Here is a 24934-nt window from a genome sequence, read left to right on the forward strand (position 1 = left end):
CTGGCCCTGCCCGTCAGGGAAGCCCCGGGTTCATCAATTTAAAAAAAAAGGAGGCCAGCCCTGTGGCACAGTGGTTAAGTTCACAAGTTCACACGTTCCACTTCGGAGGCCCAGCGTTCACCGGTGGGGATCCCGGGTGTGGACCTACACACTGCTTGTCAAGCCATGCTGTGGCAGGCGTCCCACATAGAAAGAAAGTAGAAGAAGATGGGCACAGATGTTAGCTCACAGCTAATCTTCCTCAAAAAAAAAGAGAAAAATCAAAATTGGGTCAGTTGGTGGGGAGCGACAGGGGAATAGGAAGATGTGGGATGACAGCTAAAGGGTAGGGAATTTTTTTTAAGGTGATGAAAATGTTTAAAATTGACTTTGGTGATGGTTGCACATATCTGTGAATATACTAAAAACCACAGAATCGTACACTTTAAATGGGTAAATTATATCTTAATAAAGCTGTTGCGTATATAAAAAAAGAATGCTTCTTGAGGGACTAATCTGACAACAATTTGAAAAAGAAACAAATATAGCCCCCAAAACATGGGGTTGGTATCTCAAAGGGATCGAATGAGGATTAAGTTAAGTAGGGAATACGTGCCAAAGCGTTTAATGCCGTCATGGACAAGGAATAGGAAAAGTGCTAGTTTCCCTTCAGTCTCTTCCCTTGTCCATCCCATAGTAGCTGCCAAGAGAGCATGTCAGCAAGAGACCGGCCAAAGACAACAGAAGCTCTTTATGCCAAATCACCAAGACAGACAAGGGGAATGTGGGGGAAGAGCAGTGAGGACCTGGGAGGACCCCACTCCCCCCTTTATTCACAGGTTTAGATGTTGTTCCATCTGCTCGCGAAGTTTGAATTTCTGGATCTAGAGGAAAGAGAACAGAGTGAGAGCCAGGCTTGGGGCCTCCGCCAGCTAGGGTGACCACCCGTCTTGGTTAGCCTGGGATGGAGGAGTTTCTTTAGCTAAGGCCAGGAAAGTTCAGGGCAAACCAGGAGGAGCCGACTAGTTGGTCACCCTATTGCCCATCCCTGAGGGAGGCATAGGTGGGGCCACCTGGCCTTCTGCACCTGGGGACCCAGGCTGCCCTGCCCCTCCCTAGGCTCCTCTACAGTACACACCTTTCCTGAGACAGTGAGGGGGTACTCTGTGACAAACACGATGTATCGGGGAATCTTGAAGTGGGCGATCTGCAGACCAGAGGGAGATATAGGGTGAGGCTAGGTGGGGTCAGAGGGTTAGGGGAAGGGAACAGTGGGCTGGCTGGTGGGCAGGGAGAGGGGGTTGAAGAAGTGAGCCACATCAGCGTCGGAGGGAGGGGTTGAGGCTCCTACCTTCCCCTTGCAGAAAGCCTTGATCTCCTCCGCCGTGGTCTTCTCCCCTTTCTTCAGCCGAATGCAGGCACAGATTTCTTCTCCCAGCCGCTTGTCCTTCACACCCACCACCTTCCAGAGTCAGAGGCAGATATCAGACCTCACCATCCGCATCCGTGTTTCCTACTCCTGGGCTCTCCCCTGGGCTGGGTGCTCACCTGCACTTCCTGCACCTTCGGGTGTGTGTGAAAGAAGTCTTCCAGCTCCGCAGGGTAGATGTTCTCGCCGCCCCGGATGATCATATCCTTGGAGCGGCCCACGATCTTGCAGAAGCCCTTTTCATCCATCGTGGCGATGTCTCTGCAAGGAAAGCCCGGGAATGGCCTCCCACCTCTGCCTCATCCAGCTGGCTGGCTCGCTCATTCATCAAACCTACTCTGTGTCTTGCACTGCTCTAGACCCTGGGGGACACAGCATGAACAAGACATACCCTGGAACTCACAGTCTAGTGGAGGAGACAGACAAAAACAAATACACCAATACCTATAACATATCCTCTCTCTCTCTCTAAACATATCTACATATATGCCTTTCAAGGCTAGCTTCTTTTTCACCATTCAGGTCTTGGCTCAAATGTTTCCACCTTAAGGAGGCCTTCTCTGATCACCCAGTCTGAGAGAAGCTCCTCTCCCCACCACAGCCACCTTCTCTCCCATGACCCTATTTTACTTTCTTCATGGTGTTCATCAGTGTCTGAAATTTTCTTGTTTGTATCTGTCTCCCTCCACCAGACATGTGGGAAGTTAGAGGAAGACCCTTTTCGTCTTGCCTTCCACTGGGCCACCTGTGTCTAGAATAGTGCCAGCACCTGCGAGGTGCTTAACAAGAATTTGTTTCACCACCAAATGAGTGAATCTTGGCTCCTATTTCACGGACGTAGGTGTAATGCACTGTCCTGGGCCCTCTCATCTGTACTGCATCTGATCCTCCCAGGAGCCCTATGTGGAGAGCATGACCATCCCCATTTTACACATTTCGGAAATTAAGTCTCCCGAGATGTGAGGCGGCCATCCTGACACACATGATCTCCCTGTTCTAGTTTAATGTTCCCAGTTCAGCCTCAGGACCACCAGCCTGCCTCCCCTCAGCAGCCAAACCCTCTGCCCTTCTCACCCTGTCCGATACCACTTGTCCTGTCCAACTGCTTCCTCGGTCTTCTGGGGATCACCCCAGTAGCCCAGCATGACGCAGTACCCTCGGATCCACAGCTCTCCTGGTGTATTCAGCTTTGTCAGTGTCCCCGTCTCCATGTTCACGATCTGGGCCTGGAACCGGGCAGCTTCAGGCTGGGACCTCCCACCCTCTCACTTCAGGATGGGGGAGGGGGGCCCTCAGGAATGAGGAGAACTTCACCTTCCCTCCCCCGAGTAATGAGGCTCCGGGCTCTGGCCATTCCAATCCAGGGAAGGGAGACAAAAGCTGGAGTAGATCCATCACCAGCCAGACACCTGAGCTGGGCACGAAAGAACGGTCAAAGCCAAGGCCAGGAGGAGCTGAGGAAATGGAGTGGGCAGGAGCTGCCACAGAGAGCAGGGCCTGTGGAGGGCCAGGCCAGCTGAGGAATTACAAACTATGCAGAAGGAAGGGAGTCTCTTCTTACTTCCCATTAAGCAGCAAATAAAGAAGTCAAAGAGGGTGGCATGGCAGAGCCCTGTGAACGGGAGCCGTGATCAAGAGGCAGAGTCTGAAAGCCTGTAGACAAATGAGCTGCAGCCAATGTGCGAGGAAAGCTTAGCCTGTGTGCCTCAGTGTCTGCCTCTGTGAAATGGGGACAAGTATGGCATCCCACTGAGTGGCAGTGAGGCCATAGACACAGGAGAGGGAGCTAACGTCACTGCACACCCCCTCCAGGGAGGAGGGCAGGAGAGATGTGCAACGGGATGGCAGTTAGCCCCCGGGGAAGCAGCGGCTTGGGCACAATGGCAGTGACACAGTGGCAGGGGAACCAGGTGTGGGAGTGTTGGAGCAGCAAAGGAGTCACGGCTGGGAATTTGTGAGGGATGCTCTGGGTCCGCCTTCAAGGTGCAAGGGACCCCCAAAGGGACAGGCTGCTTGGGAAATTGTTTATGCCAAGCAAAAAGAGGAATTTTGCTGGAGTGAGAGGTGGAGGGGGGTCGGTGGCTATGGGAGAGAAAGAGCTGTGTAGGAAAAATCTCTGTGCTCTGGCTCCTCTTTGAGGCTGTCCTGGCTGCCCCGAAACAGACAGTGGGGCTTGGCAAAAACACACCTCAGACAGGAAGGGAGGCTGCAGAGAAGTTCAGCTGGCAGCTGCTCAAGGCCGCTGCTCCAGCTCTTCCCCTCTCAGGCCTCGGTCCACAGAGAAAGACCCAGGCCAAGGCAGACCCTGCTGCAGTGGGTCCCTCAGCATCTAGAGTGAGCTGTTTGGATCTTTAATTGAAAGCAAGAAATGTCCCATAAGAGTCCTGGGGAGCGAGGGTGCCCCCCAGTTGAGTGGTGGGTAGGGTCTGGGGCTCACCTCTGTGTGAGGCATCACTCGGCCCACACTTTCCGCCTTCTCCTGCACAGTGTCCTCAGCAAAGTTCATGAAGGTCACGGGACTGTTCTCTGTGGTTCCGTAAGCCACCTAGAGGGTCCGGAAAGGGTGTATGGAGGGCGTGCGGGGACTGCAGAGGGATGGGGCGAGCTCCCCTAGGGGAATGGGAAAGAAGTCAAGGGAAAGTTGAAGGCAGCTGAATGGTGGAAAAAGAGGCATAATCAGCAGAGGTCAGGGGTCAGGAGGCAGAGGTGTTGGGAAGGTGAGCAGACTAGCTCAGCTAGCAGGGGCCCCAGGTCTGAGATAAACTGAAAGCAGGGAAGCCATTCTCTCCCATCCAGGGCTCTCTCAGTCTCCCTGCTTCCCTGGAGCAGCCCAAGCCCGAACCTGAGGCTCGAAACTGTGGCTCCCAGTGTTACCAATGCTCCAGCCTTCTCTCCTTCTCCCCCAGGCTGCCTTAGCCCCCATCCTGGCCCCTTCCTGATTTAAAGCCACAACACACCCTGCCCCTCCCTTCCAAGCCCAAGGTCCCATAAACTTGATGAGAAAGCCAGCCCGCCTTGGCCCAGCTGGGAGCTGCACGGACACACCCACCCACGCCTACCCTGCCCCACCTACACAAAACCTGGGACAAGTGCCTGGCCTTGGGGTGAGTGCCCCCCAAGCTCTGGAGACTTTCCTGTAAATTTCTTTCCATCAAAATAAAAATAGAGCCAAAGCTGGAATTTAAAAAGTCAGTGGCACCCCCCACCTCCCCACACTTCTAGTGGTTGGAACATCCTGAACAACAGAAAACCAGAAGCCAGCCTTGGAGGAGCCTAAATACCATCAGGGAATGTTGTGGGCCAACTATGACCCCTGTCTAGAGGCGAGTGGTGAAACGGAACTAAGAGAGGGACTAGCTACCCTGTATTCTAGGTTCCTTCGGTCAGCAAGGACACCAGACCTTTGTCTGTCCTACACCCCCACCACCCCCAATTTCCTCCGTACTAGCTGGCCCAGCTTAGGCACAGCTGGGGTCTGGCGAGATCTAAGGTCCCTTCCCCCCCCCCCCGGCTGTCCAACACAGACAACAACCCCTACCAGGCAGCCCAGAGCTCACTCTGGGGCCAGAGCTGAGACCTTGCCTGCCCACCCTCCCCTTTCCACAGGAATCTGGGCACCGGGGCTGGCAAGTGGACGCACAGAGACCTGGTCGGCTGGGGCAGGGCTGCCCACAGGACCCAGGGTCTGGCAGCCCCAGCTGTCCAGAGCTGGTCCCTTGTAGCCAAGACTGGGCCCAACTCACCCGCCCTCATAGTCCTGGGGCCATTGCCCAGGTGTGGCCTCTTCCAAGTACACCTTGGCGCCACTCTGGCCGCCACCCTGAGAGACCCCTCAGGGGCAGGTCCTGACCACTGAGGGTGGAGGTGAGGAGATGGGGATATTTTAGGGAGATTGAGGAGCGGGGGAAGGTGGTGCCATTGTGCTTGTTCCGTCGCCCTGACTCCGTGCCTGTGGTCTTCAGGTGTGTTTACGAGTCCTGTGGGTCACCCCCACGCCCACCCTCAGTTCCCACTTTCTGGTGAGCCCTCAGTCGTGGAAAAAGGGGACAGGAGTGCAGGGGACAGAAACTCAAGCCCTGGGCTGCGAGCGAGCGGCCAGCGGCAAGTCTCCAGCCTGCCGGCAGGGGGAGCCCGAGCAGCCCTCACGCTCGGCCGGCGCCGCACAAGCGCCCCATTAAAAGCGTCGCCGGCCGGCAGACCGCGGCGAGACTTGCGTCCGGCTGTCCGGGCCCGCTTCCTCCCTCCCCGGGCCCAGGGCACCGGGCCCGGTGTGATTGGCGGTGGTGTGGAGGCTCAAACTTGAGCAAACAAATAAGTTCAGGGACGCCTCCCTCTCTCCGGTGTAAACTTGGGGCTCTAGACACACCCATCCCCCCATCCCAGAAAAGCGCGAGGAAAGGAGGTGGGGGTCGGGAGATAGCAGGATCAGAGAGCAGGGAGGAGGGGAGCCAGGGCTGGGGGACGGGTTTGGGGGCCATAGTCCCAGCCTGCAGGGTCGCACGCTGGGGGAAGGGCCCCGCCCCCCTCCCCGTCCAGGGCGGGGGCGCATCTCTGGGCGGGAGGGAGTTAAGCCGGGTGCCCTCGATGCTCCACGTAGGAGCTGGCTCCGGCTGCCGGCTGCGGTCAGGGCCACCGTATAAATAGGGCGGGAGACCCGAGCGCCGAGGACTTGCCGCCGCCCGCGCCCCGCCGTCGCCGCTGCCCCCAGCCCCGGCCCCAGGCGTCCCGGCCATGGCTCGCCCGATGCTCTTGCTCAGCCTCGGCCTTCTGGCCGGTCTGCTGCCGGCGCTGGCCGCCTGCCCCCAGAACTGCCACTGCCACGGCGACCTGCAGCATGTCATCTGCGACAAGGTGGGGCTGCAGAAGATCCCCAAGGTGTCAGAGAAGACCAAGCTGCTCAACCTACAGCGTAACAACTTCCCGGTGCTGGCTGCCAACTCGTTTCGGGCCATGCCGAACCTCGTGTCGCTGCACCTGCAGCACTGCCAGATCCGCGAGGTGGCCTCCGGCGCCTTCCGTGGCCTCAAGCAGCTCATCTACCTATACCTGTCCCACAACGACATCCGTGTGCTGCGCGCCGGCGCCTTTGACGACCTGACCGAGCTCACCTACCTCTACCTGGACCACAACAAGGTGACTGAGCTGCCCCGGGGGCTGCTCTCTCCACTGGTCAACCTCTTCATCCTGCAGCTCAACAACAACAAGATCCGTGAGCTGCGCGCAGGCGCCTTCCAGGGCGCCAAGGATCTGCGCTGGCTCTACCTGTCGGAAAATGCACTCAGTTCCCTGCAGCCTGGCGCTCTGGACGATGTGGAGAACCTCGCCAAGTTCCACCTGGATAGGAACCAGCTGTCCAGCTACCCCTCAGCTGCTCTGAGCAAGCTGCGAGTGGTGGAGGAGCTGAAGCTGTCCCACAACCCCCTGAAAAGCATTCCTGACAACGCTTTCCAGTCCTTCGGCAGATACCTGGAGACCCTCTGGCTGGACAATACCAACCTGGAGAAGGTGAGCTCCTGGCTGCAGAGCTCTGCTCTGGCTGCAGCTCCTCTGCCTGGAGGCCCAGGGATCCAGGGCCACGGCTGGGCACCATCCCCTCTCCCCTAAAATTGCCTCTGTCTCTCTGGCTGTCTCCAGGGTGAGGAGTAGTGCCACCTCTGTCCCTCATCATATCACATCCCCACCATAAATCCTGCCCTGTAGCCCCTATCCCTTGTCTCAGCCACTGCCTTCCTAGGATTCCTACTTATAAACAGAGCTGGGGCTGCCCTGGCCCCACCAGTGTCCCCTAGGAGGCATCTCCGGCACTCCCAACCCCCCCATTCCCCCCACCCCCCGCTGTGGGCAGCAGCCACCTCTTCCTGTTGGGCCTTCCGCCCCTCCTCTGCTGTGTTTTTCCTGTCTCCAGTCAACCTACCACTCCATAAAGGAAGTTTTGTTTATTGAGGAGCCTTCCAGAGGAGCTGGGCGAATCAGGCCCACAAAGAGACCCTGTTCCTAGTAGGGGTGTGCATGTGTGCTAAGGTGGGGTGGGGGCTGGGAAGTGAGGGGGGAACAAATACCTAAGGAAGACCTCCTCCACACCCCCCAGAGGCCCTGGTTGATGCAACTCCCCCACCCCCAGTCAGTCCAGACAAACACACACATTCCACTGCATTATGAGTCCATTTCAACTGAATGGGGACCAGGGACCAGGGGCTCCCCCAGGTTGCAGGCATGGCCCCATGAGCTTTGTGAAGGTGCAAAGGAAAGAGCCACGCACCATTGTCAGTCTTTGGTGCAGGACCCCGGGTATCTCCCTACAGGGAAGACTGGCTCTGCCTCACTGTGCCCCAGACCACTGAGTGCCCTTTGCGCACTCCAGCTGCCAGACCCATCTCTTGGCTGCATCCTTGCTCAGTCCTTCCTCCCCAGTGATGCCTAGCATCTGGCCAGGTGGGACTGCCTTGGGTCGGGGCAGAATCCCTCCTTGGGACTGGAAACTCTTTCTGGTATAGGGGTTTCAGCCAGGCGGTTTGGGCGGGGACCAGGGCAAGGTGGAGAAGCCACGTCATCAGAATAGCCTGGTTACCAGGGAACTTCACACCCTCCCTGGGCCACAGGCATGGAGATGAGGGTGGAATCATACCTGGATGGCAGCCAACCTTTGTCTGGGTGGATGGAGCCCACCTGAGCCTGCCCTTCTTCATCCCTGGCCCCTCCCCAGCTGAAGTCAAGAGTCCCTTGTGGGCCACCAGTGCCACAGTGGCTTTTCAGTGGGCAGCAGGGGTTGATCTGGGGCAGGGGAGGCCAGGCAGGAACTGTGCTGCCTAGACCAAGACATGGGCACCAATAGAACATTTCCTCTGTAGCCGCACAACCTGGCCAAAGCTCCACCAAGGACACTCCACAAATAGTGTCTGGCAGGCAGTGAGGGAGCAGTGAGGACAGAGCTGGGGGAAGTCCCAGGACCCTGGGTCTGTGGGGAGCCTGGGCCCACTGCCCATCCCGCCAAACACTGACCAGCTTCACTGTGTGCCAGCTTGGGCCGTTGGGGCCAAACTCTGGCTGCCACTCCAGTCCCAGAGTTTGTATAGGGAGCATGGTGCCAGGAGAAGAGGAGCTGGGTGTGGTCCTGCAGCTACTGTTTACTTGCTAGTGTGACCCTGGGCAAGGGACTGAACTTTTTTTTCCCTGTCTGCATTTCGGAAATAACACTACCTATCTCAAAAGGTGGTTGTATGGATTAGATCATCTGAGACAACTTAGTCACCGTGTGAAACTCCTCAAGGTACCATCGCTTATGTCTAGGGAAGGACCCTGCCCCTCCTGAACCACAGAGCTGGGAGAGGCTGGGGTGCTCATTCATATCCACCTTGCCCCTCAGTTCTCCGACGGCGCCTTCCTGGGTGTGACCACGCTGAAACATGTCCATCTGGAGAACAACCGCCTGAACCAGCTGCCCTCCAACTTCCCCTTTGACAGCCTGGAGACCCTCACCCTCACCAACAACCCCTGGAAGTGTACTTGCCAGCTTCGGGGCCTCCGGAGGTGAGAGCCACCCCCAGAATCCACCCACATTTGGTGGAGTGGAGATACACTGGTCCTGCACTAAGATATCTTGGGCATGTGTCCTAGATCTGCTACCTAATGGGTGTCTCCTGGGAGTTTCCCCGTTGTAAAATGAGGATGTTGGCTCCAGGCTATTCTGAGAGCCACATTGATCCTGGCCCAGGGCTCACTGTCCTTTCCCCCAGCACTCCCACATTTCTTCCCCAACCCCAGCAACTTTCTGTCTCTCTAGGTGGCTGGAAGCCAAGACTTCCCGCCCTGATGCCACTTGCGCCTCACCGGCCAAGTTCAGGGGCCAGCACATTCGTGACACCGACGCCTTCCGCGGCTGCAAGTTCCCTACTAAGAGGTCCAAGAAAGCCGGCCGCCATTAAACAGGTGAGGGCCGGGCGGGCAGGTTTCCCATTCCCTTCTGGAGATTCTGGCAAGTGAGGCGGGTGTCCCAGGATACTCCCTTCCCACAGAGGGGCATGTGGACCCTCCATTTTTGCAGGGAGAGGAGGGGAGGACTGGGATTCCCCTCTAAAGGAAAAAATGATACTGCCCAGGACTCCTACCATTCTCTCCAAGCACTCTTGGGTTGCTGAAGTCCTGACACTGATCATCTGAGTTGCTGGAGTCCTGACACTGATCCTTGCCTTACCGCAGGTCCTGACCCAGCCAGTCCTGGTGACTGGCCTCTGTCTTCTGCTGGAGAAACTACTGACCCTCCCACCTCTCACCCACACCTTCTCCCCACAGCCTCTGCTGATGCACAGAGCTGTCCACACCTAGATGGTCCTGGCAGGGGGAGTCGGGCACTCCACCATGAGCCCACTTCCACCTGCCGTGGAGAGCGCCATCACACCTGGCCCCACCACCATGGCTGCTCTCAGAGAAGCTGTTGCTGAGACCCCCAAGTCCTTCAGAACCAGAATACGGTGGTCATCAGGATGGCCAACCTTCCAGAATCCTCCTTCCCTCTGCCCCCCTTTCCCTGCTATTTGGAAACATCAGATCCTTGCCCCACCCTTGCTCCCAGAATGGGTCTTAAGCCCGTCTCCCAACTCCGCCAGCCCCCACCTGCCAGGACACTCTAGCAGGACACCGGTGCTTTGCTGCATAGCCTCCCATGCTGCATTTCTTCCCCAGATGTCTATAAATATAAATATATGTATGTATGATATTTACTTCCTTGTCCCCTATCTCCATGACTCGCCAGCTACTGAAGAGGTCAGACTGCATTTTCTCACATCTGCTTTCTGGAATGAGGGCTAGCTGAGAGGGTCTTCTTGGAGATGTAGCCTAGGCTCACCCCTACTCCCGCCAATCTGTCCCCACCCCAAGCCTGGGCTACCGCCCACCCACAGCCCTAGCCCCAGTCCCAGCCTCCACTCACCACCAGCTCCTTCATGTTCAGCTTGTTGATGATGGCTCGGATCAGCTCTGGGGGTGCAGGGGACCCAGCAATTACACCTGAATCAGAGAGAGTGCTGACACGGCTCCCCGCTTCTCCAGGCCCAATGGCCCCCCTTCCCTTACAACTCTTTCTGGGGAAGAACATTCCCTTCTCTCCAACTGACCCAGGACCTGTTTCTACACCTGCCAGCTGGCCTTGGGCTAGTGTTCAGGGACACTGGGGATTTGCCTCCCTCCCACCCACATTTCTACAGTGACCTTCTTGCCCTCTAAATAAAAGATTGGGTGCATATCTAGCTCACCCAGGCCAATCCTGGCCTGGCCACCCTTGCCCCATCCCACCTCCAAGCATGGCCGAGATGTCGTAACTGGAGAAGTCTGGCTGGTTCAGAATGTCCACAAACATTGTGGGGGTGCCATACAGGAAGGAGCCTCTGTATTGGGGTGGGGGGAGCACATCTCAAAATCAGGCTTACAAGTGGAAGGGAACTCTTTCTTCTCCCCCATCCCACCCTGAACCTGAGTCAGGACCAAGGCTGCAACTGGGGGGCAACAGGCAGGAGAAGCTCTTTGGAAGCAGGAACTGGTCCTCTCCCGGGGGTCCCCCACTACCCCTGGCTCCATTTCTCCATTTCCATGTTTCCATTTCTCCTGGCTGGAGGGAGGAGATCTTGGGAAGGGATGAGGGTCCATGAGTGAGGAACAGGAGGGTTTCAGTAGCCCACGGGTGGCTGCCTACTGATGCCCACCTCTCTCTGCTGATGGCCTCCAGCGCCTTCTTGCCATCAAAGCTTGGAGAGGGCAGGATGAGGGTGATACCATGCGTCATGCTCACCATTGTGCCCCCTACAGAACCCAGGCAGTGGTACAGGGGGGTGGGCAGGACCATCCGCAACTCCTTCGGCATCTGGAGGTAGAGGCAGGAATCTGGTTCTATCCTGGAGCTAGAAGCCCCAGCAGCCAGTTCCTCTCGCCAGCAGGGGAAGCCCAGCAAGCCCCCGAGCCCTGCAGGTGCCAGTAAGCCTCGGCCTGGACCATCACCCCCTCACCTTCAGGGGCAGTCTGAGGCGCTCCCCTATCATGTTGGCGTTGTTGACAATGTTGTAGTGGGAGAGGGTGGCCCCCTTGGGGCTGCCTGTCGTCCCCTAATAAGACAAGCAGGTGATACTTGGCCTCCTTCTCCCCATCTCCTTCCTACCCTGGGCCACTGCATGGAAGAGTACTAGCCTGGGAGTCAGGAGACTGGGACTGTTGCCCTAGATCCATTCAGTCGGTCAAGACATATTCACAAAGGTTTACCACGTGCCTGCACGGTGCCAAGTGTTAGGATCCAGAAACGTGGAGGATAAGGCCTCTGTCCTCATGCTACTCATAAAGTGGCTCAGAGAACTCTGTGGCCCACCAGAAGATTTCCTCTCTGGGTTTCAGTTTCACCATCTGCTAAATGAGGGGCAGGCTCTACCAGCTCTGACCTGCGGTGCCATAGTGCATCTGCCCCTGGGATGGGGACAGGAGGGCCCGGGGAGGGGGACAAGTGACAAGGACACCAGTTGCTGATGTTTTCCAGGGCAGAGAGGACAGCTAGGGCTGGCTGGCCCCAGGAGAAGAGTGTCTGCATGCCTGACCGCCTCTGCTCAAGGAAGGGTCATAGAGGCAGGCAGGGGTTAGCAGGTTAGTATGCCACCTGGGCTTGCGGCCCAGAGACCTCTGCCCTACCGAGGTGAACTGGATGTTGATGGGGTCATGGCAGGACAGGAACTTCTGGGTGTGCTGGAGGTGGGCCAGATGCTGCTCTGTACTGCCAGCTGCTATCACGTCATCCAGGAGCAGGGTCCCTGGCAGAGAGGCATCCACTAAGATGACTGTGGTCAGATCTGGAAGCCTGGGGGGTAGGGAAGATGGTAAGAGTCAGGGGCTGAGGGAAGGCTCGGGGAGACACCAGCCTCATCCCTGGGGATGGGTAGGGGATGAAGGGGCCCGGGGCACCCCACCTCTGACTCTTCAAGGCCCCTGGCTGGGCCTTCTCCAACTCTGGACAGATCTGCTTCAGGATGTTGTAGTATTGCTGGGTCTTGAATTGCTTGGGGAACACAAGGGCTTTGCAGCCCACCTGTGGAAGGAGAGCCCCCACCCCCACCCCCACAGTTAGCACGAAGCCCGGACTGGGGATCTGGTGGAGTCCACACTAACAGTTGCTCTCTCTCATACACATGCACCACTACCCTGACACACACATGCACTACCCTCTAACACACACACGCCAACTCACATGCACCACCCCCAGGACATACACACATACACACAGGCCACCCCCAACACACAGACCAGCCTTGTGTCTGCCCAACTACCCCCTCCTCCCACCCACCCACAACCTGAGGAAGGTACAGACTCTGGGGGTCACCACCTGTGCATGCCCTCCCCACCCCCTGTCAGACCTCAGTGACAACCAGACGCCCCCTGAGCCAGGCACCAGTTGGGCCCCTCCCCCAGGAGCAGGTCCTACCTTCTTGAGGGCATACTCCAGCTCCCTAGCCTGGTAGGCTGGGTTCACAGACACCTGGTGAAGACAGCAAGGGTATGTCAGTGTCCTGGGCAGACCCTGTCCCTCTCGCTGCCCCTCCACCCTCAGGAGGCACAGAGGCAGCACCTTCCACCTCTGGGCCTCCTTGGTAGTCTCCAGGAGAAAACACGACCTGATCTGAAATCAGTCAGGCACTGGTTTGGTTCTGAGGCCAAGGGGCCAGGGGGCTCCCCCTGAATGATGCCCTCTCCATATACCCAGCTGTGCCAGGCAAGCCCCTCCTCACCAGAATGATGCCCGCCTGGGCCGAGGCCAGCTGCATGAGCACCCACGCATAGGAGTTGGGTCCCCACATGCCCAGCCGGTCACCCTTGCAGAGGCCGATACTCAGGAGCCCAGAAGCAGCTTTGTCCACCTGATATAAACCAATGGGGCACAAAGGGATGAGATGTGGGCGAGCAGGAAGGAGCCCATGACTCCCACCCCAGCCCTTGGACCAGGGGTTCACATCTGAACCACCTGGGAGCAAGGGACAGGCAGATTCCCAGGCCTCAGGAGCGGGGCCTGGGAATTTGCATAGTTAACAAATGTCCAAGGAGTGACTGATGCAGATGGTATCCAGGCCACTTCTGCCTCAGTCCTGTCCCCTTCTCCTGACATCCCTTGGGGTTCTCAGGCAGCCACAGCACCCCGCCCCACAGCCAGGTGCTGCTCTTCTGGCTCCACCCAGCCAAGGCAGCCTGGGAGCTAGCACCTGCTCACTTTGAGGGTTCAAGGTCAGGACCCACCTCCTCCTTGAGCTGGGCAAAGGTCAACCGGACATTTTCATGGAGGACGACCAAGGCCTCTCGGTCCGGGATCTTCTGTACTGTGGCATCCAGGCACTGCCCCACAGTCTTGTTGATAAGATGCAATCCAGTGTGGCCCTGGATGTAGCTGCAGCCACCAACGGGCAGGGGGGTGGTGCCATCCACCTCTCTGGAACTACAGGGAGAGGGACTCTGGGCTTGATTGCACCAGGCCAGGCCTCCCTGGCACCAAGAGCCTGGCACACCCAGCTGGGAGGGAGGCTGCTTACAACGTGTTAGGGACCATTCAGGATAACTCTCCGACCCCACCCTATCCCCAGGAACCATGGCCATTTAACTTAGGGGCTGCTTGACCTTTGGGGGATGCAAACCCCGAGGCTGACTTCCTGTCTTTACTCTGAGAGAAGGTTCTTTGCCCAACCGACTCCCCAGTTTCTGCTCAGTGCCAGCAGCCTGGGGCCTGGAAAGGGAAACTGAGGGAAATCATGCTGCTTTGACTAAGCAGAGAGGTGGCCTAAGAGGGCTAGGAATGGCCTCATCCTGGTCACTGCTCACTCCTGATGAAAAGGCCCCTGGGTATTTGTCAAAACCCATAGAATAGTCCAAAACAAGGACTAAACCTTAACGTCAACTAGGGACCAGGGTCAATAAGAATGTATCAGTACCAGTTCACTAATTGTAACAGATGTGTCACACTATTGCAAAATGTTAATAATAGGGGAAACCGTGCCTGGGGTGGGGTGGAACTGTATGTACAATCTGCTCAGTTATTCTGTAACTCTAAAACTGTACTAAAAAAAAATAAAGTCTATTAATCATTAAAAAAACAAAAATAGGGGCTGGCCCTGTGGCGCAGCGGTTAAGTTCACATGTTCTGCTTCTGGGCGGCCCGAGGCTTGCCAGTTCGGATCCTGGGTGTGGACATGGCACCGCTTGGCAAGCCATGCTGTGGTAGGCGCCCCATGTATAAAGTAGAGGAAGATGGGCATGGATGTTAGCTCAGGGCCAGTCTTCCTCAGCAAAAAGAGGAGGATCAGCAGTAGTTAGCTCAGGGCTAATCTTCCTCAAAAAAAAAAAAAGAAAAAAAAGGCACCCGGAAGTCCAAGTATCACACACTTAAGCCTACATGTGCTCACTTGCCCACCTGGGTAACAGTGCTGGGCTCTCACCCAGGCCTAGTTGGGACTGTAACAGGTCTCAGATCCTGTTCCCATCAGAGAGCATGCTCCAGGATCCAGGACTTCCAGGGCACCACTAGGTGGTGTGGGCCCGAGGGCCAATCCCGGTGATTCAATTCTGCAGCTGCTGTGCTAAAAAGACCACGTCTATCTATCTTTTGTTGTTTGACTGCCTCTGACTTGACGGGGAGAATTATTGGGAAGATCAAGGCAGGAGGGAGCAAAACTGTGTTTGCCTGTAAATGGGAGAGGAGACCACTGCCACCTCATGGGAGGGTGAGTGATGATGCGGGCTCACGGGGAGGCTGCCCTGACTTTGACTCCGGCCGGAGGCAGGGAAGGCAGAGATGAGTCACAGAGCTGAAGCTCTACGGGGAGGAGCGAGCACTAGGCTGGGGTTGGGGGTCTGAGGTCTCATCCCAGTGTGCTGCTGGCTGGGTAAGTGACTCTTGCAGACACCTTTGGTGTCCCATGTCACGTCTCCTCAGCGTATCCCTGGTTTCAGCTGCTGGGACAGCTCCTTGGGGGTCCGTGTGCTCAGGGACTTCCTCAAGTCTCCCCTTCTTAAGCTGGACAGTTCTGGGAGGCATCTGTCCCTTCTCAGATGGTGGTACCATCAGAAGGTTTACCCTGGTGGGTAAAACCTGGTTGCCTGGGCGACGACTTCAATAACACACCCTCTATGGGCTTCTCTTCCTGTCTCCTTTCCCCACTCTCGTTTCCTAGGATCACAAATAAACCACCCGCACCTAAGTCCTTGTTCTTGGGGAAATCCAAGCTAAGACACAGGACTTCTCCTCTCTAGGCCGCAGCTGCCCTACCTATAAAGTTTGGGGACTGGATCAGTGGTTATTCTCAAGGAGATGTTATTAAATGACCTGGGCAATCTTCTTGAAGGGTTGCAGGGAGCCACCTAAGCCCGGTGGCACCTGCAGGTGTGCTGGGACAGAAAGCAGCCAAGAACCACAAGGCCCTAAGGTCCTGTGAGCCCCCGCTCCCTGCTATCCATAGGATGACAAACCTAAGGAACTGATGAGGTAGTTCCCGGTGGTCACCATGACATCCCTCAAGAGAGGTTGTGTCCCTAAATCCCTGCCTCACAGACGTACCGTAGAGGGATCCATTCTTGCCCACTGAGAAACGATAAGCTCTTTCCTTTGGGTTTGCCAAACTGACAGTTGCAAGAGCAAGCATGTGGAGAAGAAAGCCAATGCAGAGGGCAGGAGGGAGAGATGGAGAGACAAAAACAGGAAGACACAGTGACAGACTTAATCTTGAGGTTATTGAATCTCTGGACCCTGCCACACACTAAGTCTACCTACCTCTGGACTTGTCACTGTCAAAAGCCAGCTTGAGTTGGGTTTCTGTTACTTACAACCGGTGAATACTGACTACACCTACATTGTCCACATTCAGTGGATAACCAGGGCCCTTGAAGGCCTGGCGGGCCACCTCCTACAGCCCAGCATCTGGATTAGGAGGCAGCAAAGTGCAAATCTCGGCCAGTTTAATGGTTTTGTTGTCAATAAAGCATTAAGGATGGGTGGTTTTGCCTCACAACAGGCATCCTCCTATTCTCACAATGACCTGGAGCCCTATTTGGTTGAACCTGGTTTTCTACTCACTCACCATGGTTTTCAGACTGGACAAGTGACCTCTTGCAAAGTCTAGCTGGCAATTAACAGGTTTATTTACGCACCCCCACCCCCCAAAATCCAGTTCAATGGTCACGTGTGTTCTCTGCTTTATCGTCATAGGAGCTCTGATAGGTGCTGTGACAGAGACCCCAAATGCCCCTTCTTCCTTAATAATACACCCTCATGTTTAGCTGGCCGTGGCCACGTGGAATAGAGAACACATTTCCAAGCTTCCCAGCAGGTGGTCTGGCCCAAAGGTGTAGTTCTGGCTAATGGGATTTAAAGAGAGGTACTGTGTGCAACTTCTGAGAATACTTAAGGGGAAAAGGCATCTTTTCTTTTCCCTTCCCAGTGGCTGGAATGCTACCTGTGACAGGAAAAGAACGGCAGCCATCTTAGGCCACATAGTAAGCTTGGGCACCACAGAGCAACATGACAGAGGAGCCTGGAGCCTGACAGCAGGATGTGCCATGTCAGCCACAGACTGGCTGTCTTCCAGGAAAAGAAACTTCCATCTCCTTTAAACCACAGTGAGAATGGGGTTCTCTGATACACACTAAGCTAATCCTAAAAAATACAAGTGCGAATTATGAAGTCTACAGGTACAGAAATGGGAGTGCAAAGAGACCAAGCAGACTGCCCAGCTGGTAAATAGCCGAGCAAGAATCCAGTGTAACTCCCCCAGCGTTACAGCCATGCCTGCCCACATGCTTCCGGTTCTGGGGAGAAAGGAGTGGGACGGGTGATTCTGTTCTTTAGGCTGTGGATTTATCCCCTATCTGATTACCAGAGATTGTCTAATCTCAGTTTTATTTTGTCCATAATTGTTAACTAATTGAACCCAAGAAACTGGGACTAGGGTAGGGCAGGGTTGAGGTGAAGACAGGTGCCCCCTCCAAAGGACTGAAGGGTTGCAGAAACTCCTGTCAATGCATTTTGCTCATAAACCGAAGAAGGTCCCACCATTTTGAAAGCGCAGGCACAAATAGAAGCGATTTTACCCCCCTCTTTCCTTGAACACACCCCAAAAGCTATGGGCAAAAAAGATAGCCACTTCTTTTCCTATTCTTAAACAAAGTGGCAAATATCCCCTTTAAACCTGAAAAAGACAAGAAAGAGATTTGGTTTTAGGAAAAGATTTTTGTTTGTTTGTTTAAATGTGGGTGGGAAGCTTAAGGAGGTAGAGGCGAGCCAGCCTTTCCAATTGCTCTCAATTCAAAGAACTGAGTAAATAAAATAAACACTTGGGAAGGCCGGCAGCTACTTGGACTGGGCATTGTAAAACGCAAGGCTCCAGGTGGGACCTAAGCTAATTAAACTAGCCAGGTGGGAGCTGTGAAGGACCTGGAGGCAACACAGCCTCGCCTACAGGTGCCCTCAGGGAGTTGGCACATGAGACTTCAGGCCCAGATCTGGTGCCAGATCTGATTTCATAAGAGAAGTGAGGAAACAAGGACTTTTAAAATTTTTTCAAGAATTTTCTTGACTTCATTTTTGACAACTAATATGTTCACTGTTTTATCCCCAGTGCCTTACAGTACCCAGAATGTGAGAGGTGCTCTGTTGAATGACCAAATGAATGGATCATAAATGATGCACATAAGAATCCAACTAAAAAATAAGCAAAGGACTTGGATAGGCACTTTTTCCAAAGAAGATATACGAATGGTCAACAAGTATGAGAAATGCAAATTAAAACCACAATGAGATGCCACTTCAAACCCACTACGAAGGCTATAATCAAAAAACCAAAATGACAAGTATTGGTGAGCATGGGGAGAAATTGGAACACTTGTGCATTGCTGGTAGGAAAGTCAAATGGTGCAGCCACTTTGGAAAACAGTCTGGCAGTTCTCCAATAAGTTAAACATAGAATTACCATATAACCCATATAATTCCACTCTTTGGTACGTACGAATTGAAAACAGATGTTCAGAAAAAGACTTGTACACAAATGTTTCTAGCAGCACTATTTAATAGCCAAAAGGTGAAAACAACCCAAAGGTCCAGAGCGGAGAAATGGATAAACAAAATGTGAAATATTCATACAATGGGATATTATTTGGCCATTCGAAGGAATTAAGTAGTGGTACATTTGTGAAAATAAATAAAGGAAACCTCATTTAAAATGGAATCGGGAAGGCCTGAAGGGGGAACTGACACACATACCACTTGTTGCAGCTGCATAACCAGAAGGAAGAAAGGTGAGAATTATTTTGACAAAGGAGGACATTAATCATGTGGGAATTTCATCTCCTGCTTTTAAGAAAAACAAGGAAGATTTCTCCCTGCCCCAGCAACAAGACACTAACCACTGCTTGTAGTCCATGAGAAGCTGCCACAGCCTCAAGCTCTGGTTCTTCTCCAAGGTTTTGTTCAAAGGAAGCTTGCCCAGTTTCCTCCTGAAACCTCATAAAACCTGACTTTCCCTTTGTCCCTTGGGACAGACCTATGTTTCGCCATAGCTTGTGTGTCCCGAATTGTAATTGCTCTGCCATTCCTAAATAAATCCATTTTGCTGGTAAAATAATTTGCTGTTTTATTTTTAAGTTGACACATTCTGCAACACGGATGACCCTTGAAAACATTATGGTAAGTGAAAGAAGCCAGACACAGAAAGCCACATATTGCATAATTCCGTTTATATGAAATATTGAGAATAGACAAATGTATAGAGACAGAAAGTAGATTAAGGGGTTGCTTAGGGCTGGGGGGATGCGAGGAGAGAGAGGTGATAGCTGAGGGTGTGGGGTTTCTCTCTGAGGTGATGAAAATGTTCTAAAGTTGACTGTGGTGATGGTTGTACATATTCATAAGTGTACTAAAAACTATTGGATTTACGCTTTTAAAAATGATGCACATAATTTCACTCCTAGGTATATATCCAGCAGAAATCATACATGTGCTCACCCAGAGACAGGTATTAGACATATTATCTCCATACTATCCATATTATCTCCAATATAGAAACTACCCAAATACCCATCAACAGTAGAATAGATAAGTGGTGATTTATTATTTGCAATGTTGTACATTAATGAAAGCAAACGAACTATGACTACATCCAACAATGTGAATGAAACTCACTTAAAAAACGTTAAATGAGGGCCGGCCCCGTGGCCGAGTGGTTAAGTTCATGCACTCCACTTTGGTGGCCCAGGGTTTCACCGGTTCCGATCCTGGGCACAGACATGGCACCGCTCATCAAACCACGCTGAGGTGGCGTCCCACATACCACAACTAGAAGGACCCACAACTAAAAATACACAACTATGTACTGGGGGGGTTTGGGGAGAAGAAGGAAAACAGACCAAGTGACACTGACACATAAAATACATAACAACCAAATCTGCCCCAAAGTCACAGAAGAAGGAAGATAAATGGCCAGTTAGCATAGGAAAGAGGTTCATGTCACAAATCTAAGTAAAATGACCAGGAGGTATTTGTTCCCTGAGAGATCAGCAATGATGGAAAATATTGATATTACGATGTCTGACACTTATTTTCAAATAGTGGCAAAAAAGGTGTGTGTGTGCATTTGCAGAGAGAGAAAGGCCGACAGTGCCTTGAGGAGACTTCCTCTCAGACCCTTTAGCAGCTGATATTTCCAACTCAGTCTTTTTGGTCATTCTTCTGGATAATCATGCCACCGGCCCACGTGAGCTGTTATTCTAAAAATCATATATATATTGAAAGTAATTAAATCTGTCTGATATTGTAATAAATGAGAAGTCACTACAAGGGAAAATATAACAAATCAGTAATTCTCTGCCCAAACTGAAGATTGCTGTCTTTCTAGAGGAGTCCTGGTTAATTTCCAAATTAATTAAATGCCCCAAATTGTATAAACCTCAGAACCCAAAAAATCTAGATCCTTTCTTATTTAGTAAAATCTACTAATGTTTGAATATGCCCATACCTTTTGACCAGCAATTCTACTTTTAGGAATCTATCCTAAAAAACAAGAAACAAAAAAAAACTAATGAACGCCTAAGGTACGAATAAGAATGTTAATTGCTGCTTAGCAAAGAATTGAGAAAAAAACTTTATTTCTATAAGTAAGGGATTAGATAACTAAATTATGGGGCATCTATACAATGGAACACTATGCCATTAAAAAAATGGAGACTATATTTTTAATGATATGGAAAATGTCTAATATATTTTAGGTGAAAAAGCACATTTCAAGATAATGTGAACTGACATTCACTGGTGTGTCCTCATGCCAGCTCTCTTCTAAACACTCCACACACATGATTTCTTGTGATCCTCATGACCACTCCCTAACCAAGATGCATACCCACTTTATAGACGAGAAAATGAGGCTCAAAGAAATGCAGGTAAGAGGCCAAGCTGGGATTCATACCTAGGACTTGCACTTCCAAGGTCTCGATACAATACAAGATGAGACTTTGTAGAGGCTTATGGCTTAAAAAGGGCTTCCGTGTGTGTCATGTGATCCTCACATCAGTCTTGGACCATCTATAAAAAGAATTATTCCTTTTTGTGGATGAAGAAGCAAGAGGTTCATTTTCTTAAGGTTCCAAATCTGGTGGGTGGCAACCGTGGACCCTTTTCTGCATCCACTGCTCTTTACATTGCATCCCAGGGGCCGGCCCCGTGGCCAAGTGGTTAAGTTCATGTGTTCCGGCCCAGGGTTTTACATGTTCCGATCCTGGGCGCGGATGTGGCACCACTCATCAGCCCATGCTGAGGCGGCGTCCCACATTGTACACTGCATCCCATCCACAGCCTCCCCCAGGGGCCCTGTGGGGACTGGAGCAGCAAACCTGAGGCTGATGGGCTCTTGGAGTGCCATGGGCCCCTGGAGAACTACCCCCACCCGGCCCCCACCTCTCACTCTCAAGCACACACTGGCCCTTTTCTGTGCTTTACTTGTGGTATCCGATTCATCTTCTTCACTGCCTCTGACCTCACTGTCCTGTTCTCATGGTTCCAGCTCGCCTCTCCTGGCACCAACCACAATGGCTTTGTACCCTAACTGCACGGCCTCCTGGTTAGACCAAGCTGGAAAGCCTTGTGTCCCAGTGTCGGCCCTGCACAATCCAGCCTTGCCTTCCAGCAGGACCTAGACAGAAAACACGGGCTGGCATGTTCCTGTGGAACATCTTGTGACATTCCAGTTCTGGTGACTAACGTCAGGGCTAGAGGCTGCTCTGGGCACCAAGGACCACACAGTCCTGACAAGGTCCGGTGGACAGCACAGATAGAGCTGGGCCTGGAGGAGTCGTGGATGGGAGGTAGGGAGATCACAATGCCTGAGCAAACAGGTCTGTAGAGTCTACCTGTGAGAGAAGCTGTTTGTTCAGCCTCCTATTACACATTACCTGCTGGGTGAAGGTGCTTGGGACCTGGGCCAGAGGCTTGCAGGTGGACCCTGCCCCTGCAGGAGGCTGAGCGTCTCCAGGTCCTGAGCAAGGCCTCTTAATCCTTTCAGAAGCCACCAGGGAGGGAGCGTGACTAGATGTGAGGGCCCCTCACATGGAACTGGGGGGGACATTTCCCAAGCTGAGGCTGACCACAGCTTCCCTGGGCAAGGGGCAACGCCAGCCACTAGGAAGAAGGTTTTAGAAACAAAACTGGAAGCAACAGCCTACTTTTGTTCTAAGTCACGGACTGGCCTCTGCTCCTCCCCCTACAGGCATTGGATGCCAGGCTGGTCCCTGAGCCCTAAGAGAAACATAAATCCTCAATGAAGCTAAAAGGCAAGCAACTGCAAGAGTTTACAAATTTTATTTTATATACAAGAGACCAGGCATTAGTATTTAGCCTATATTTAAAAAAAAATAAAGGGCCAGCTCTGGTGGCCTAGTGGTTAAATTTGGCACACTCTACTTCGGTGGGCCAGGTTTGGTTCCTGGGCATGGACCTACACCACTCACCTGTCAGTGGCCATGCTGTGGCAGTGGCTCATGTACAAAAAGAGGAAGATTGGCAACAGATGTTAGCTCAGGGCAAATCTTCCTCAGCAAAAGAAAAAAAAACACCAAATATTAACACAATAAATGGGTATAGGATATGAAGAGAATACTCACAGAAGACATTTCAAAAGATGCCCAATCTTATTGGTAATCAGGGAAATGTAAGTTCAAACCACAATGAGATAATCTTTTGTCCCCACCAGAGTGGCAAGCATTTAACACTCAGCAACACTAAGTACTTGCGAGGATGTGGGGAAACAGTGACTCGGTTGCTCCTGGGGGTCAGAGCAGCACAGCCTCTCCAGGGAAATTTCTAGAAAAGCTGAAAATCTCAAGCTTTTAACACAGGACTTGCACTGCCAGAGACATAGTCATACAAGGGTCCACTCTACAGCAGGTTAAACAGATAATTTAGATCTACAGGTGCCAGTGTAAATAGACCTCAAAAACATACTGTTGAGTGAAAAAAGAAGGGCACTACGATACTATTTTTGCTAAAACTATAAAAGCATAATAAGTATTCTTTATGTATACAAATAATAGGAAAATTAAGAGCACCTATTACTTGCAAGACATGATTCTAAGTGCCTTGCAAATGACACAATATACTGTTTATGGATCTAGAGACATATTAAAAGCAAAAAACATGTTCTGACATGACATACATTAAATTCACGACAGTGGCTCTCTGGTGAGGGGTGGTTTGGAGGAGGGTTAGCGAAGGGACTTCAACTTGATTTGTAACATTGTATTTCTTTTATTTATAATTTTCTGTAACAAGTCTGGTTCTATTTTAATTTGGAGTGGTAGGTATGCAGGTGTTTGTTATTCTATCGTGGGATTATGTTTAAAATCATTTTCCACATAAAAGTTTTTTATTATTATTATTTTCTTTTGGTGAGGAAGATTGGCCCTGAGGTAACATCTGTTGCCAATCTTTCTCTTTTTGCTGAGGAAGACTGGCCCTGAGCTAACATCCACATCAATCTTCCTCTATTTTATACGTGAGACACCACCATGACATGGCTTGACAAGTGGTGTGTAGGTCTGCGTCCAGGATCCCAATCCGTGAACTCCAGCCTGCCGAAGTGGAGTACGTGAACTTAACCACTACACCACCAGGCTGGACCCTCCATGTGAAATTTTTAAGAGGCAAAATACTAGAGGCCTGATGATCTCCTAAGAAGGGTTCATAAAATATTTAAAAAGTGCGGCAACTTCCTGGCGTGAACCGAATGAGACCCACAGGACCTGTCATGTGAAGGCCAGGGCAGGATTAACATTTACGCATTGAGGAAGAGCCCCAGTCCATCCATTAAGTTCATGTGCTGTGCTCATAGGCAAACCTCAGTTCTCAGTCAACACATTCGCTCTTGTGTAAGACATAGTTCTAGTTGAATGTGCCAATAAATCTCCTAGCTCATGGCAGATGAGAGGCAGGCTCTCCTCTTGCATGTCCCTTAGACATCACCCCAAGATTCATTCTCCAATACACCATTCTTCCAGCCCATGCATCACTCACCAATCCACACACCATGGGGCTGCATCCTCTCAGGGGCAGGGGGCTCCTTTCCCTAATTTGCACAAAGACACTAGGCTGGTGGTCGACCTGGGACTGGCCCCTGACATGGGAGTATAGATGGCAGATTCTTGGGCAGGAAGGGACAACTTAGAACCTGTAATAGTCATTTCATCCTGAAATAAAGCCGTAATTTTTATGTCCCTGCACAGATGGGTGACACATTTATACCAGTTACAACATACAACTATTGTTCAAGAAAATGAAGGTGCTGTTGTGACAAATAAAATCTAAAAATGAGCACTACCGAATGCTCATTTTCTGAATTGATGGCCATTTTTTTTTAAGGAAGATTAGCCCTGAGCTAACACTGGCTGCCAATCCTCCTCTTTTTTTATGTTTGGTTTTTTTTGTTGTTGAGGAAGACTGGCCCTGAGCACACATCCGTGCCCATCTTCCTCTGCTTTATATGTGGGACGCCTACCACAGCATGGCTTGCCAAGTGGTGCCATGTCCGCACCCGGGATCCGAACCGGAGAACCCCAGTCTGCCGAAGCAGAACGTGTGCACTTGACTGCTGCGCCACTGAGCTGGCCCCTGACGGCCATTTTAATGCACAGTGGTCACCAAGAGCACAAGACTGTGATGTTAAAAAAAAGTCCTCAGCAAAAAAAAAAAAGGAATTTTGACCTAAGTCTCTTAGAAAAAAAAGTAACTCAAAATAGATCACAGACTTACATGTAAAACATAAAACTAAAAAACATGTAGGAAAAAACATGAAAGAAAAATTTCAGGATCTAGGGCTTTAGATTTACCACCACAAGCACGATCCATAAAACTGATAAACTGGTCCTCATCAAAACTGCAAATTTTTGCTCTGTGAAAGACCCTGCTAAGAGGATGAAAAGATGAGCTACATAGTGGGAGAAAATATTTGCAAACTACATATCTCACAAAGGGCTAGTATCTAGAAT

The 24934-nt window shown here is 52.1% G+C and overlaps 2 protein-coding genes across 4 annotated transcripts in view; one reads left to right on the top strand and one right to left on the bottom strand.

The window, feature by feature from the left end:
* Positions 1-711: 711 nt before the first annotated feature.
* ACSF2 (acyl-CoA synthetase family member 2) overlaps positions 712-24934 on the bottom strand; it is a 31224-nt gene continuing 7001 nt past the window's right edge. Inside the window, exons 2-16 of one of the 2 annotated variants that reach the window (XM_014833639.3) lie at positions 13664-13859; positions 13162-13290; positions 12858-12911; positions 12346-12464; positions 12071-12236; positions 11404-11499; positions 11104-11261; positions 10697-10788; positions 10335-10411; positions 3846-3953; positions 2483-2634; positions 1528-1669; positions 1331-1441; positions 1118-1186; positions 712-863 (exon numbers count right to left, since the gene is read on the bottom strand). In XM_014833639.3, the coding sequence (XP_014689125.1) occupies positions 813-863; positions 1118-1186; positions 1331-1441; positions 1528-1669; positions 2483-2634; positions 3846-3953; positions 10335-10411; positions 10697-10788; positions 11104-11261; positions 11404-11499; positions 12071-12236; positions 12346-12464; positions 12858-12911; positions 13162-13290; positions 13664-13859 (1720 nt within the window). In that variant the 3' untranslated portion in view covers positions 712-812. The remainder of the gene's footprint in view (positions 864-1117; positions 1187-1330; positions 1442-1527; positions 1670-2482; positions 2635-3845; positions 3954-10334; positions 10412-10696; positions 10789-11103; positions 11262-11403; positions 11500-12070; positions 12237-12345; positions 12465-12857; positions 12912-13161; positions 13291-13663; positions 13860-24934) is intronic. The other variant, XM_044744864.2, reaches the window with a different exon arrangement.
* Positions 5601-19022, top strand: CHAD (chondroadherin). 2 transcript variants are annotated; one of them, XM_014833643.3, is made up of 4 exons: positions 5601-6913; positions 8772-8935; positions 9189-9334; positions 18028-19022. In XM_014833643.3, the coding sequence occupies exons 1-3, from the start codon at positions 6140-6142 to the stop codon at positions 9328-9330; spliced, it is 1080 nt and encodes a 359-aa protein (XP_014689129.1). In that variant the 5' UTR covers positions 5601-6139; the 3' UTR covers positions 9331-9334; positions 18028-19022. The 2 variants fall into 2 exon arrangements, with proteins under 2 accessions (XP_014689129.1, XP_014689128.1); XM_014833642.3 differs by lacking the exon at positions 18028-19022 and adding an exon at positions 9605-10125 and having other exon boundaries at positions 5992-6913.

The sequence above is a fragment of the Equus asinus genome, chromosome 13 (assembly GCF_041296235.1).
Source record: "Equus asinus isolate D_3611 breed Donkey chromosome 13, EquAss-T2T_v2, whole genome shotgun sequence".
Classification (NCBI taxonomy): domain Eukaryota; kingdom Metazoa; phylum Chordata; class Mammalia; order Perissodactyla; family Equidae; genus Equus; species Equus asinus.